General features: G+C 31.8%; 1 protein-coding gene across 1 annotated transcript in view; it reads right to left on the bottom strand.

The window, feature by feature from the left end:
• Positions 1-1085: 1085 nt before the first annotated feature.
• LOC131841113 (uncharacterized) overlaps positions 1086-15364 on the bottom strand; it is a 41403-nt gene continuing 27124 nt past the window's right edge. The window contains exons 3-8 of the mRNA XM_059189360.1: positions 10896-11049; positions 9063-9248; positions 7554-7777; positions 6795-7011; positions 2445-2648; positions 1086-1940 (exon numbers count right to left, since the gene is read on the bottom strand). Coding sequence (XP_059045343.1) covers positions 1803-1940; positions 2445-2648; positions 6795-7011; positions 7554-7777; positions 9063-9248; positions 10896-11049 — 1123 coding nt within the window. The 3' untranslated portion in view covers positions 1086-1802. The remainder of the gene's footprint in view (positions 1941-2444; positions 2649-6794; positions 7012-7553; positions 7778-9062; positions 9249-10895; positions 11050-15364) is intronic.

Raw genomic sequence — 15364 nt, 5'->3', positions numbered from 1 at the left:
AAATGGTACGACGCTAAACAACATTTCATAGCTTTAAGTATGTACCTATATCATGAATGTGTGCACGTATTTACATGTAATATTTACAAGACAAATATATTATTTGTTATATATGTATGTACATTTTTATTATTAAATTTACAAATTAACCGATGAGCTGACATTGGCCTCTTAGACATTTTTTCATTAGAAATATATTAATAATATAACTATGTAACTATTGCAATGACTTTTATGATGTCCAATAAATGGATACTTATTATTTAGAAATTATGAAGATTTATTTAGATCAGATGTGATTTTCAAATATGTAATACACTAACAGAAACGGTACGTATAAAAATATACGTAGAAAATACTTTCCTTTTTTAAAAAAAATAAAAAACATACATATTTAATAAAACAAGATACAATCCATTTAATTTAAGTCTTACAAGAAAATAAATAATTATAAAATACCTTTTTGACCAGATATAACAATAGTTCAACTAACGACAATTATTTTAGTCATATGTGGTTCTGCTCTCTTTATTAAAAATATACGTTCATGCCCATCGATAGCGGTTATCAACTCGTTATCGATGCACGTACTAGTACAATGAATCTACCTTCTACCATGATATTAGGTACACGTTCCGGAATGTTCTAGAAAAGTCCGTTCCAATATTCATTTATACACGTACACGTTCATTGACATAAAATATCAAGTACCTTCTAAAATTTAACATCGTTAATTTCGAATGTTACAGTAATACTGATAGTATAATTGATTTATTGAGCAAACTATTGGTACGTTATACAATAACACAACACGAAATGGCACATTTTTTACATACATATTTCACATAAGCTGATAAGCGAAATTTCTTCACATTAGCTGTAAATAAATATACAAATATATGTACTAATTTCATAAAAAATATATTGGTATCGACAAATAATTAAACGAAAGAACAGAGATCTTTTGCTAATAAAAAAAAACATGTTTGTATGAAATTTCATGAAAATGAGATGAACATTCTGAATAATTTATTCAAAAACTGTGACATTAAATGTAGATACTCAACATATATCTACTGACTCTTAATCCATACCTCGAAATATATTCATTACATTAGCTACATTACAATAAGTTACATACTGATCTGAACACAGAACAAAATTTTGGGCCTTAACATACAAACTGTCATTGGTTTTCTTGCTCTATACAAATTCACAATTTGAGAGAGAATCGTCAGCCCTATAATGGTCCTCTTTATTATGGTTATATTATGCATATTTGGGGCATTTATACATAATTATAATCTTAAATTAAAAATCAATTGCATAAAAAAATTTGTTGCCATTTTTTAATTTCTAACCTAATGATATTAAGTTATAGGTAACGAAACAATAATAATCACATATCTATTATAATTATTTTTTAGTATCAATATAAATTAACATATTTAAATTATGGGGTTCATAAACAACATGTTTAAAAAAAATATTTTTTTCAAGTCGACATTGAGCTGCAAATCAAATGTTCCTATTCAATGAAATCAAAAGCTTAAAAATGTTTGATATTCTTTTAGCAAAAACATCCGTGTGGGTTTGAGCAAATTAATTTGTGTATTTTAAACATATCATTTGTAAACTATCCCCTTGTATATGAACTGAGATATGTACAATAACAGATTGCGCGAGATAAGGACGCGATTTTTTCTGTTTATTTACAACCACAATAGTTTTATTAAAGTCAACCATTAATCAACAAATCATTACCATTTAATCATATATATCGGAAATAATACGGGATCTGCTTACTTCGGGCAAACCCTGGCGAGTATCTGGTTCTCGTCAGCAACTTTCTTTTGTAATTCCTCGGTCCATCTGTGTGCCATGCGGTCTACTGTTGACGGGACTGTCAAGCAATTCATACCACCGTACTCACAAGCAGCCTGGAAATGCGTTGTTTGAATATAGATTATTATTAACATTTATATATAAATTCACATTTATATCACAGAAAAAAGCATGAGACGTATTTACTTAAAGATTTTCTTAACTGTATTTTTGTATCTTTACCAATTATTATAGTGGGTCGAAACTCGAAGGAAAAGCACTAAAAGAGAAGAAGTGCAGTAAACCAAGTTTTTTTTTTAATTATGCTTAAAAAAATACATTAACTCAATAATAAAAATATTACACACACTATTTATTACTGTATGCCATACACGCTACACAAGCATATGTCAAAATAATAATAGATAAATATTGTTTGTCTTCAATATTATGTGTATTGTATATCTATAGTCTTACTGAATGTGAAACATAACCATAAAGTGTTGGCAATTAGCTGTAAGTTTATATTGTCTTAATTAAATAAATAAATAATTTAAATTAATTATGGTCGAATTTCGACCACTAGTTATAGTAATTATAGTTACATCAAAAATATATACCCGATAGTGATGTAGAAGAGCTCGATCGGTGGGTACCCCAGCAGAACTGGCGCCGGGCGCGTGCTCCCAAACAAAGTGGTTCCCGAGCTCGACGGTGTCGCGCGGCCGCAGCGCGTACTTACTGCGGTTCTTGAGCGCGTGGGGAGTCGCCCACCGCCGTGTTTTGCGAGCCGTCACCAATGACGCCGTCGCTTCTGCGTCATCCTGGAAATTAAATTAGAATAATTATTTATTTATTTTCATGGTTTCTGCCCATTTTGTTAGTAAAACAAAAAATAGTCTTATTTAATGTTAATCAAGCATCATCTACTTCTTTCTTATCCCATTTATTTGGGGTTGGCGTAATATGTTTTTCTCTTCCATCGTTGTTCGCTGTCATCTCGTTATTTACTATTTATATCTTTCACACAGTCCATCCATCTCTTTTTCGACCTTCCTCTGCCTTTATATATATTCATTATTATCACCTTGCTTAAAATATTATCTTCATTCCTAATAAATCAATGTTAATACATAGGTACAAACACAAATTACAGATATGTTACATATGCAACGCAGAACCTTATCCAAAAGTGCTGAAGAGCAGAATTTACAGGCGCTACTAACTACAGAAATGAAGAAGACCGCCATCTCACAATTTCAATACAGTAGTTGGGCACATTAATTGGAAAATTTTTATTTTCATATTAAATCTATACGCTGACTAGGGTCACATTCGTTCTAACATAAAACGATGACTAGTTTTTTGGTTATAATTGGTTAGTAATTGCCTCCTAACTCAGACTATGAAAAATTTGAGTCTACCATGGAAGATGTACTGAAGTTACCATTCAAAAGTAACAAATTTACTTTGGTATGTGGGGATTTCAATATAGATCTTCTTGTTGATAGTCCTATAAGTAATAAAATTAGAAACCTTTTTAAAAGTTTTGATCTTGATCATATTTTCTTCTAAAACCTAAACCTACAAGGATTACGACCACTACAGCAACATGTATTGATAATATATATTGTAATTTTAGTATTTTAAATAAATCTATAATAAATACATTGCCGTCAGACCATTGCGGACAAATAGCACCATTCGCATGTAATGAAAAAAACGAGATTATATATAAGTTCTACAGACCAACAACAGCATTTAAATTACAGAAATTTAAAATCAAATTAAATGAAAGTTTACAGTTTTTAAAATTTGACAATATTGATCCAAATATATCATATAGTCGTTTTCTCAATATAATAAAAACGCATTTTGATAAAAAATTTACAGTAAAGAAATTTAAAGTCCATAATTCTAAGTATGCTGAATACTTAATAAGTACTAAGGTACTTATATAAGTAGGAAAAATATGTATCAACTATATGATATTAGGTCCTATTTGCGTGATCCTATATTCGACGAATATGTTAAAAACTATTTAAAGATATTCAAAAAAGTATGTAAGGCCGCAAAGGCACTTAATTTGAAAAATAAAATAAAGTCTTCTAAAAATAAAATAAAAACTACCTGAAATATAATAAATACGGAAACAGGTAACACTAAGTCGCGACAGTTAGAATATGAGGTAAAAGCAGAAAATGGTGTCATTATTGATAAAAATGAACTTGTTGCTCAAACTTTTGATAATTTCTTTTCCACAATACCTCTCAAAGCTACAGAAAGGTTAAACTCGTCACCTAGTCTAGCAGAAACATTATTAAAAAATACTGTAAGTCCATGCGTTTATGACTTTCATTTTCACCATATCAGCTGCTCCTGTATAATAAAAACATTCAACGCTCTCAATCTAAAGGGCACTGAGGATATCTGGGGTATGTCAGTTACAGTAATGAAAACAGTAATAAACGAAGTTGCTTCACATTTAACTGAAATATTTAATATGAGCATTGATCAAGGTATCTTTCCAGATCTAATGAAAGTGAGTAAAATAATACCGCTATTTAAATCTGGTGACAAAGACAATATATAAATTTTTAGACCTATTTCAATTTTGCCAGTATTTAGTAAGATTTTTGAAAAGATATTACTTACACAAATGTTAGCTCATTTTAATACACATGATTTACTTCATAAACAGCAATTTGGATTTACGAGAGGACGGTCTACCACTGATGCAAGCATTAACTTAGTACAAAGTATTTTCGGTGCCTGGGAAGATTCACAGGATGCCATTGGTGTCTTCTGTGATCTCTCAAAAGCGTTTGATTGCGTCGACCATAGGACTTTATTGCTTAAACTAGAACATTACGGAATTAGAGAAAAGTCCTTAGAACTCATTGGATCATATCTGTGCGATAGAATTCAAGTAGTAGACATTAAAGGAAGCAAATCTAAGGGGTCATATATAAAAATGGGTGTACCCCAGGGTTCTGTCCTCGACCCATTTCTTTTTCTTGTTTACATAAACGACTTACCATACCAGTTTCAAAACATCCTTGACATTGTATTGTTTGCTGATGACACATCACTTATTTTCAAAGTGAAAAGAAATAATAAGGATTTTAGTAATATAAATAATGCTCTTGAAGATATTCTTAACTGGTTTACATCAAATAATCTAGCGCTTAATTCAATGAAAACAAAGTGTGTTAAATTCTCTTTACCAAATGTAAAACAAGTAATGACAAATGTTAGTTTGAATGATCATGTTTTGGACTTTGTTGATGAGACTTCTTTTCTTGGTATTGTAATAGACAATAAATTGCAGTGGGGACCACATATATTCACACTGGCCAAAAGACTTAGCTCGGCTGCTTTTGCTATCAGAAAAATTAGACAATTAACTGATACTGCAACAGCGAAGCTAGTGTATTTTAGTTACTTCCATAGTATAATGTCGTATGGTATTATATTGTGGGGCAGGGAGGCTGACGTAGAATCAATTTTTATATTACAAAAAGAGCAGTTCTTCAATATATAATTTACCGTGTCGCGAATCTCTTAGAGAACGCTTTAAAGAAACAGGTATCCTTACTGTTCCCTCTCAATATATATATGAAAATATAATGTACGTACGTAAAAACTTAAATTTATTTACAAAGAATAGTCACTTACACGGTTTTAATACAAGGAATAAAAATAAATTAAATATGCCTAGTTATCGTCTCAAAAAAGTAAGTACATCTTTCATGGGACATTGTATACGTTTTTATAATAAATTGCCCGATAATGTTTTGAATTTAAATGAAGGGAAATTTAAGATACATGTAAAAAATACACTTTGCGCTAAAGCTTATTATAAAATAAACGACTACTTGAATGACTACAATGCGTGGACTTAATTATAATGTTAACTTTTGTTATGAAGTATATAACTTTCCCATTGACATAGATAATGTAATAAACACTAAAGAAACTTATTCTAAATTTAGTAATGACATATTGTAATTTAAATATTGTAATGGGTGAAAACTGTGATTGGTACAGTTTATGTTGTAAATAATATAAATGACGTAGTGGAGTAACTTGAAACAGTCATGCTCGCTATAAAGTTCAAACTTATGGCGGCGTGGTGGGCCGGGTCGATGTGCTCCCTCTAATATGGTTGAGTACAATGATGGCTGGGTCATCCGTCATACTCGTGAACGGGTGCTGCTTGTGGGGACTGGTCTGTTCAGGTTGCGAATACTGATTAGATTTTTTTATTTTTTTTATTTTTTTTTTATATAGCATATGCTGGTGGTCACTCTATTCTCCCAAATTTGAATTTAAATGAAATAGTATTATTATAAATATGTACAACATTAAAAAAAATATATACGAGCTGAGTTTCTTGTCAGTTCTTCTCATCTCGAAATCATTCCGAACTGACGGTAGATTTGACATATCATAAGAGTCTGTAATAGACCTACATGAATAAAGATATTTTGATTTTGATTTTGATTTTGAGTAACTAAAAATGTAGTATGTTAAAATCATTTGGTTTTTGTATGTAATATTATGTTATCTGTGGTTTTTGTATGCCCGCAGGATGCGACTACAGTAATTCACACAAAAATACGAAATATTGTAAACACGAAATTTAATTATTTATTATAAGGCATAGTCACAGTTGTGATTTATTTTGTAGAAATTTTTACAAAATCCATTTCATTACTTAATTTATGTTTATTATTTTGTTTAATTCAGCTACCATTATCAGCACGTTTTTTGCCTCTAATAGAAGCAATAAATAGTCTGGTACAATAAGACAGAGTTTGCACTGATTGAAATATTTAATACTACATTTTTTTGTAAATATATCGGTGCATAATAGCTCTGAAAAATACAGACTCTAAGCTAACCTAATCAATATCAGTTTATGTACAGTAAAATATAATAAAAGGAATATTATTATCTCAACATACCTCCCATCGAAGATAAAAGAATGCGTTTCTAAACAGAAAGGCGGCTGGTGACTTCGATGGTGGATTGTAGGAGGCCCGCAGTGCTGTGAGCAACGCGGGCAGCGTCCTCTCGCGGCGCGGGATAACCAGTTCGTCCACATCGATTACCAGCAACCAACCGGCCGTTGACATCGACCGATATAGGCAATCATTGAACGCAGCGAATTGTCCCTCAGTTCTATACATAATAAATAATACAAAATATAAAAGTCTCCGCCGACACAAAAAAAAACTCTAAAGGCAATATGTGTATAGTATCTCCACCGCAGCGTACAAATATAGCTAATGTCTGTGAAGCGCCTCAATAGTTCTTCATAGAGTGTATCTAAAAATCATCTAGACAAGTCAGCTTTCAAACAAAAAATCTTTTATAATCGCTCCATACGTTTAGGACCTACGAAGCAACGAACAAATACTACACTAGTTACACATCAAACTTATACCACCTCATCTCCACTTAAATACTTCTAAAATTGAACTATCTACTTAAATACATTTTTGTTTTCTAAAACACATAGAAAATACCAAGGCTAATAATAACAATTAAACAATGAAATAATAATACAATAAGGATAATAAATATAATACATACACATGTATACAAAAATTTGTATCGTGCGAGGAAGAGACAATCGATAGTATGGTGGTGTGCTAAACCGCAAAACCATCGAGGTCACCGCTATCATTATAATAGTTAATTATGGAAAACAGCGAGCTCACCTTATCTCAACTTTAGATATTATAGGCAGTTTCCACGGCAGCAGTGTGACTAGACCTTGCTTCCTGTAGTGGTCAATGAGGCAGCCTACAGGCGCACTCAGTGACTCGTTGTACATGTAGAAATGACTCGCACCCAGTAGCCTGTTTAGTTCAAACCATTCTAGTAGCCAGTCGTCACGGGCGTATGAGTAATGGAACGGCTTAACACATATGTGGAGATTTTCCTAAAAGAAAATATTCAGCATCAATTTTCATAGTCAACGTAAGGAATATCTGTCCATTTAATTTTATAGATTAAAATAATATAGGTACATACTAAACAATGTGAGGAATATTTATCTACCAAAGTAAAAGAAAAATTAATAATATAGGTAAAGACTAAACACCTAAGGCTAGAAGCTAGAGACTGTAAGTATATTAAATTATTGATTATGATGACAGGCAAAACATATCTGAAATTACGATGAGAAAAGAAACTAAAAGGGTTCAGAACGGGCAAATCAGCTTTATGATGAATAAAATTTTAAATAATTCAAAAATATCTGTAGTATCTATTTTACAACACGATCTGTTGTAGTATTATTATAAAATACCAAGTATATTTTTGGTCATAGTATACAAAACCCTCATTTGAATATATTCATACATATTATCACACATACCATAACTTAACCACTTACAGTTACCATTATGTACGTAATGTAAATTCAATGAATAAACATGCGTACTCGTTTAATGAGTAGGTTGATGTTCATCATAAATGTCCATTTGTGCAAACCATTGCAACCGTTACTCCCTTACAGAGGTCGTAAAAACAGGCGCCCGAATTTCTCATTTGGAAAATTTAGGGCGTTTTATCGTTAGGGACGTCATTCATTAGTACACTTAGTGTACCACGCTAACACGCAAGACTGTTTCTGCATCATAATTGTACTACATAAGATGATAATTTATTTTAGAAAAGTAACAAATAACCGTGATAAAATCTAGTGTTAGCGGGGATATACTGTAATATAGTCCTACTGTTCTACCTAGACGGAGCATTAAAATTGAATGAATTACAAGCAAGAATTATATCTATCAGAAACCATATTACAAATCATGTAGTAGGTGACACTGAGGTATCTGTATACAGTTGTAGCGTCAGATTAACAAATTGGGTATTAGTTCAAACAGCTATAAGAAAAAGTAAATAAACTTTAACAATTCATACAGACAGACCTATCTAGTCCTGCGTGGAACTAAATGGTACTGTATGTTTTTCAAAAAGTTTGTCTGTCAATTATTTAGTACAAGTTCTGCTTAGCGTTAAGCAGAACTTGTACTATTATATTAAATAACTGACAGACAAACTTTTGTAATAAGTAATATAAGTATATACACACCCACCAATGCGCAGTTTGTATTTTGCCAGATTTCGACATGCAAGCATTGGTAGTGTATTAAACCTATCTATCCGAGATCAATACAAAATAAGTATATATTCTACAATTCTAGTTTTGAACCTACCTCAATACCACTCTTAGGTTCGGTGTCCAGGACTGTAAGCAGATTAGTGGGCGGTCTACCAGCCCAACTGCTGGATACAACTGATATGGACGCTCCAACTGTTTCCTGAGGTTTTACTCCCGAGTCACGTAGCAAACATAGTACGTATGTCGCACTGTACTTTAAATTCCAATTCTCTCGTATGGCCTGAAAAACAAAGTATACCTTAATCAGCCAAATGTATAGTATACTAGCTGTTATGTGACTTTGTATGCACAAAATTTCACCTTATTTCAGATAATTTCCAAATATTTTTTTATATAAATATATGTACCTTCTTGGTATTTTTCTTTAAGATTCGGTCAGGTCCTTAATCGTGAAAAAGTAACAAACAAAACGACATACACAACATGGTTTTGAATGTACATATACAGACAAACGATTATACGGTACCATATGATTTGTATAAGATAATAAAAATAATATTTTTAATTAAAAAGACCACCAACAAAATTCGTCTGTCAACCTGGCATGCAACCGTTCTGATTGATAAGTGATGTTACTACCTATTATAGGCCTATTATTGTTGATAATAAATTCAAAATAAATAAAAACCAATACCATGATCAGTACTACTCCAACTTTTGAATGACGAGTTATCTAGATTGAGTTACGTGGGGAACCTGACATAAATATATATACAAATATGTATAGATGTGACGCACGGCTTTAGTGTTTAGTTTGTGCTTTCGTCTCAAGAAATGATATATACAATCTATAATATTTATGTCACATTCCATTAGGATACTTTCAGCCGTTTAGTCGATAGAGGTACCAAACAGACAGACAGATAGATATCGTTTCACACTTAAAATATTAGTATAGATATGTATGGATATGGGTATCAGTTGTTATTTAAAACATTCTTTACAACATATATACAGATAATAAACATAGTTCCAACATAGTTGATATAGAAATTAGTGCAAACACAAACCGTAAATTATCTAATATGCGATACAGTAACATTACCGCATATATTTATTACTATACTATATTTATTAAAGTAGAATTTATTAATGGATTCTGTTCGCATTTGTAGAACATGACTGTATCATTCATGTATTAAGTAATGTATGAATAATAATGCATACCTAGGGAGTATGACTGTTCTCCCGATTATAATTATCATGACCTCGTTCATTCAACTAAAATCAACTGTAATGTTATAAATTGTTTAAAAATTGTGTAAATGTTGGTCTGTCTGCTATACACACTTATTATTGTGTTGTTGTCAAATACAATATTATTGGGGGAAAAGGGATTGGTAATAATGCGAATTAATAACCCCAATCCCATTTCAGGTTGATGTCCAAGCGATGCCCACTTAAACATCACGTTAATTTTCTGGTGAATTTGCCACGAAGCTAACTGATCTGACCTCATACTCCACTATCATCTTCCACTAGTGCCCTGCCGGCATTATCTATAGGTATACAATATTAATTTTTACACTAATATTTTATTACTCGAATGTACCTAATATTGTTTTGCAAAGATCCGAAAACCATGTCGTCTTTTCCATGACTACTACTGTATGGCTGACTAGTATCCATAGGGGTATGAAGCTTGGACCTGTCAAAGGACGATGCTTACCCCCGAAATGCAATGCACCTCAAGATCAGCAAAGTCGATGCTGCGTATCGCAAAAAGACTAGGATAAAGATGAAAAAATTTACCAAATATTACGCTAGGAATTGCTTTTGTTAAAAAATGCAACGAAAAGATATTCATATCTCCTTTATTGCACTGCACGCATTGCAACGGATGTAGTTAATATTATAATTTTAATACCTTGACTCTAGCTTTAAGTGTGAGTGTGCGGTTGTCTGGCAGCCAGATTCTGCATATGACGGCATCTGCGTTCCGAGTTTTTGTGGCGGCGATTATACGCACCGCTGCAACCGTCCGCCGTTCCACAAACGCTGAGTACACGTAAAATTTAAACCTGTAACAAGAGACAATATATATATAAATATATATTTTAACAATCTTTTTTGATAAATAAAAACCATTAGCCGGTGCTAAAATAGATGGGTATATTATGTACCCATATTTCTTAGTGATATACCATCCATAACTTCGTTCGTATGACAAAACTACGAGTATACAAGTTTCATCATAATTAACTGAAAGCGACAAGAGGCCAAAAAATAGTAATTTGCACGTCTGTAATATTAGTGATGACATTGGCACCTTATGATAAGGAAAGCAGACTCCTAATGGGACGTTGCAAAGATACATACATAGATAGCTAAGATATAGTTATGTAATTTTTTATTATAAATCTACATTTTTTACTAAGTAAGGATTTATAAATCTCAGTTAGGTACATTAAGTGTTGATTTCTGTTATCACAAGATTTATAGTTATGTATATTATTGAATAGATGCGGGACATACAAATGAAGTCTACATTACGATTTACAATTATATAAATTGTACAGTGATAGTGATAACAATATGACGTATGAAAATTCACACTATAACTACTACATATATTTCAGAATAACATATTTCAAATAAAAACCATTAAAAATAAATTTATTTTTAAATTTATTGAACACAAAATATATTACAAAAAACAAAAAGGAAACGCCAAGTATTGAATGTATTCAAATCAGAAACAAGGCGTTACTACGCATACGGTACAAATATAAACTCTCAGCTAACATTGTAACGAACACTCTTCTCGGTTTTGCATAAAATAACGATACCTTTTATTACAAACCTACGTGTTATTAGTTTATTTTTGCGACATTACGAGAATATTTAAAGGTTATCTAAACATTCTCGTAATGTCGCAAAAATAAACTAATAACACGTAGGTACTCGTAGATAACAGATGGTACATACAATGGAAGCAATATCGTGTAAGGCGAGAAGAGGATTGTTACAATCGACGTCCAGCGGATCCCTTGCTTGCTTGTTATATGCAACTTTAATGGCAAATCTGACAGTCCACTTAAAAATAAGTGGCAACCGTAGCCTATATACATGAACAGTACTACGGACATCACGTCATCATATGACGCCCGTTGTACCTCTCGTTACGCATTGCCATTCCGAAGGAGCAAGAAGTATGTAATGTGTAATGTAATGTATGTATACATATATGTAATGTAATTTTAGTTAATGTACTTCAAGTCGACCTAGAAAGTCTAGAAACTAGTCTAGTCTAGAAACTTCCCGGTAAATTTATGTGTGGATTCACTTGTTAATCTTTCATTGATGCTCCAGTAGCGTAGGTATACCACCGTTAACACGGGCGAGTGTACCATTCTATTATCATTCATAAAAAGTGTCGCGTACCTAGCTATAAATATGGGCCTAAAGGACTGGTTTTTATAATTAACAATGGATGACGCTGACATTGCATTTTCCGGTTCACAGTCGGATGTTTTGTAGGCTTTTTGTGTTTAAACTCACGTGAGATCAACATACATACAGGTATAATCATCTACAAGGATGACTTTCAATAATAGCTGGTACGATTTGGGCTCTATTTATACGTGTGTATTTACAAAAACAGTACTTAAGTATTTCTATCAATCGTCTAGTAAGTTTTTTTTTTAATATAGTCCGAAGATATTTTTATCCATCCCTGTTACCTAATCTTTAGACTTAAATTTAATGTGAATATATACGAAATATTTCTTTAAGAGAGAACCATGGATATTCGTGGTACCTCTCATGGAATAACATCTATTGCATAGTAACACAGATAAGATAATATTATAGTACTAAGGTGGGTGATATTTCACTACCATATCACATCACACCCTTCAAACCGAAATACGGGTTACAATTCAAACTGCTCGACGGATGAAATACGTGATTTTATTATGTACGTCAAGAAAATACACAAATTAGCAAATTATATAAACACGTACATATTTAGAAAATCTCAACAGGCGCCTCATTTTGAATTTAATATAGAACGTAGCTGGGAATCAGCGTGAATTTACAACATAAAGGCATGTAATATTCTGAAGGCAATAACCGAGTATATCCCGACCCGCATAGCTGAAAGCAAATGCAAATATTTGCCAACGACCTAGAGTGTCGCTGAATTTATAATAGCTTAAGGATTGGTATAGAAATTCACTATAATAAAATGACGTGGCATTCCTGTATATCATTCCATTTTAAAAGCGAGCACGTGTCTTTGTGTGTGTTACCTTATCATGACTAACGACTGAACGGATACTAATAAAAATTCGTGAATAGATGATTGTATCCCGAGGACAGGCCTAGATTTTCTGTTACCTTAAAAAACAAGACGACGAACAGACGCATCAAAAGTACTTATATATTATAAAATAAAATATATACATTTGGCTACGCGTTTGTGTACATACACAAACGCGTAGCCAAATTGTGTTTGATTTTCACTTGTGATTTTTTTATTCCTGTGGATTTACAAATAAAAAAATTATACGGATACGAAGTCGCTTAACACACATAAATCATGATATTAGATTGGTCAAACTTGGTCAATAAATACTTACAATCAATGGCTACTAACGTTGGTATACCTTTGTGATACGTTCTTACAAACATTCCTTTTTTTATAGACGATTGGCAATTTCCCCAGAGTAATTGAGTACGTTTTAGGTCTTTAATAAACCCATGAGAATACGTACGACAAGGCTATCAGCATTCAGAAATAAGTAGGCCTACCTACGTCATGTAACGAAAACACGTACGGATATGAGAACGCTTTGCTAGAAGTAAAGCAGGAAATGGAAAAACACTTCATTCGCAACGAGTTTGAGGTACATATATCTCGAGGAAATTGCTCAATATGTTACCCATTATGACGAGAAATAAATCATCACATCGTATTCTGTACATAGAAGTATTATAACTCTCGTCTTATAAATATATGTTATCTAAGAAATTTCATGTGATAAAAAAATATTATAAAAAAAATTATTATTTATACGGTGGTTGGCATGTTTATTTTACACTGTCGCATCACATCTGTCACATCTGTAACTCTATCGGACTCTCGCATTCAAGATGACGCTAGACGGTATTTCATTCTATAAAATTTATATTGAATTAAGCGAAAAGTTGCTCTCCAAATATGCAAACACCCAAGAAATTATCTCTCATTAAAACATTTGTATAAAAAGAAAAAAAATGGCTTCCCAACATTTTTGAAAAAAAAAACGTATTTTGTAATATGTCTAAACAACGGTACAGTATATGCTTTTATTTATTCACACAATCTAAATAAAATGTAAGCACCGGTGTCACTGACCTAGTACCAAAATAGCTAATTATATAACCTAACCTCCCAAATTAGTCGCCAGTTCATCATTGAGTTGCGGATGGTAAATGAATTTCAACCGACAACTTTGCGAGAACGTGTTCTGAATGCAAAAATAAGTGTGTCTCATTACGACAAATCAATTATTCACGTGACCACATTCTGTCCAACTAATGCGATATACCGAATTTTAAATACACATACTAAACAGATGTAATCATAACAAACGATTATCGTGCTATTTCTGAGCATGATTCTAGCTTAATATAATATTTGATTTTACGTTCTCCATGTCTGAAATTTATGATCTGCTCTTTATTACCTCCTAGGGTTAAAAAATGAATGTTGACACATTGTGCTGATCCATCACCATGGGAATAAGTAAGACAGATTATCTTTTACTATTTTTTCAATGTTTTCGAACATGTGGATTGTATTGTAATATTATATATTATAATTAATTGCTAATATAACTATTAATATTACAATGTATATTTAAAACATTCCGTGTTTTTAAGAATGTACCATAATCTTAAAATATACATTTATATTATACCAATTCTAACAGATTTTGGAAAGCATTAAAATAAAAATAGAATTTGAATTGAATATTTAGTTCATTTTCATAAAAATTAACGTGGCTAACATAAATATGCTTGCATGTTTTACATATTTCTTACCGTAAGTCAGATGGAATTTAATAGAAAATATGAAATTGTACAAAAGACATAAAATATTAAAAATAGACAAAAGTCACCAATTATTTATACAGAGTAAAATTTTCAACAAAATTTATTACTGTAATTACATACAATTGAGTATTGTTCCCATAACGCGATAAATAGAAATTATCATACGTTATTACGATCTAATTTAGTGTAGTTCCGGTGAACAGAACCGACAAATTATTAACCATAAACGTATATCCATGTCATAATTATCGAGAAATTATCTAACAATACCATCGAATGGCAAATAGACATTAG

The sequence above is a fragment of the Achroia grisella genome, unplaced genomic scaffold (assembly GCF_030625045.1).
Source record: "Achroia grisella isolate CSIRO2021 unplaced genomic scaffold, CSIRO_AGI_Agris_v1 utg1573, whole genome shotgun sequence".
NCBI classification, from domain to species: domain Eukaryota; kingdom Metazoa; phylum Arthropoda; class Insecta; order Lepidoptera; family Pyralidae; genus Achroia; species Achroia grisella.
Note: the sequence above shows the minus strand (reverse complement) of the source record. Positions and strands in the feature narration are given on the sequence as shown.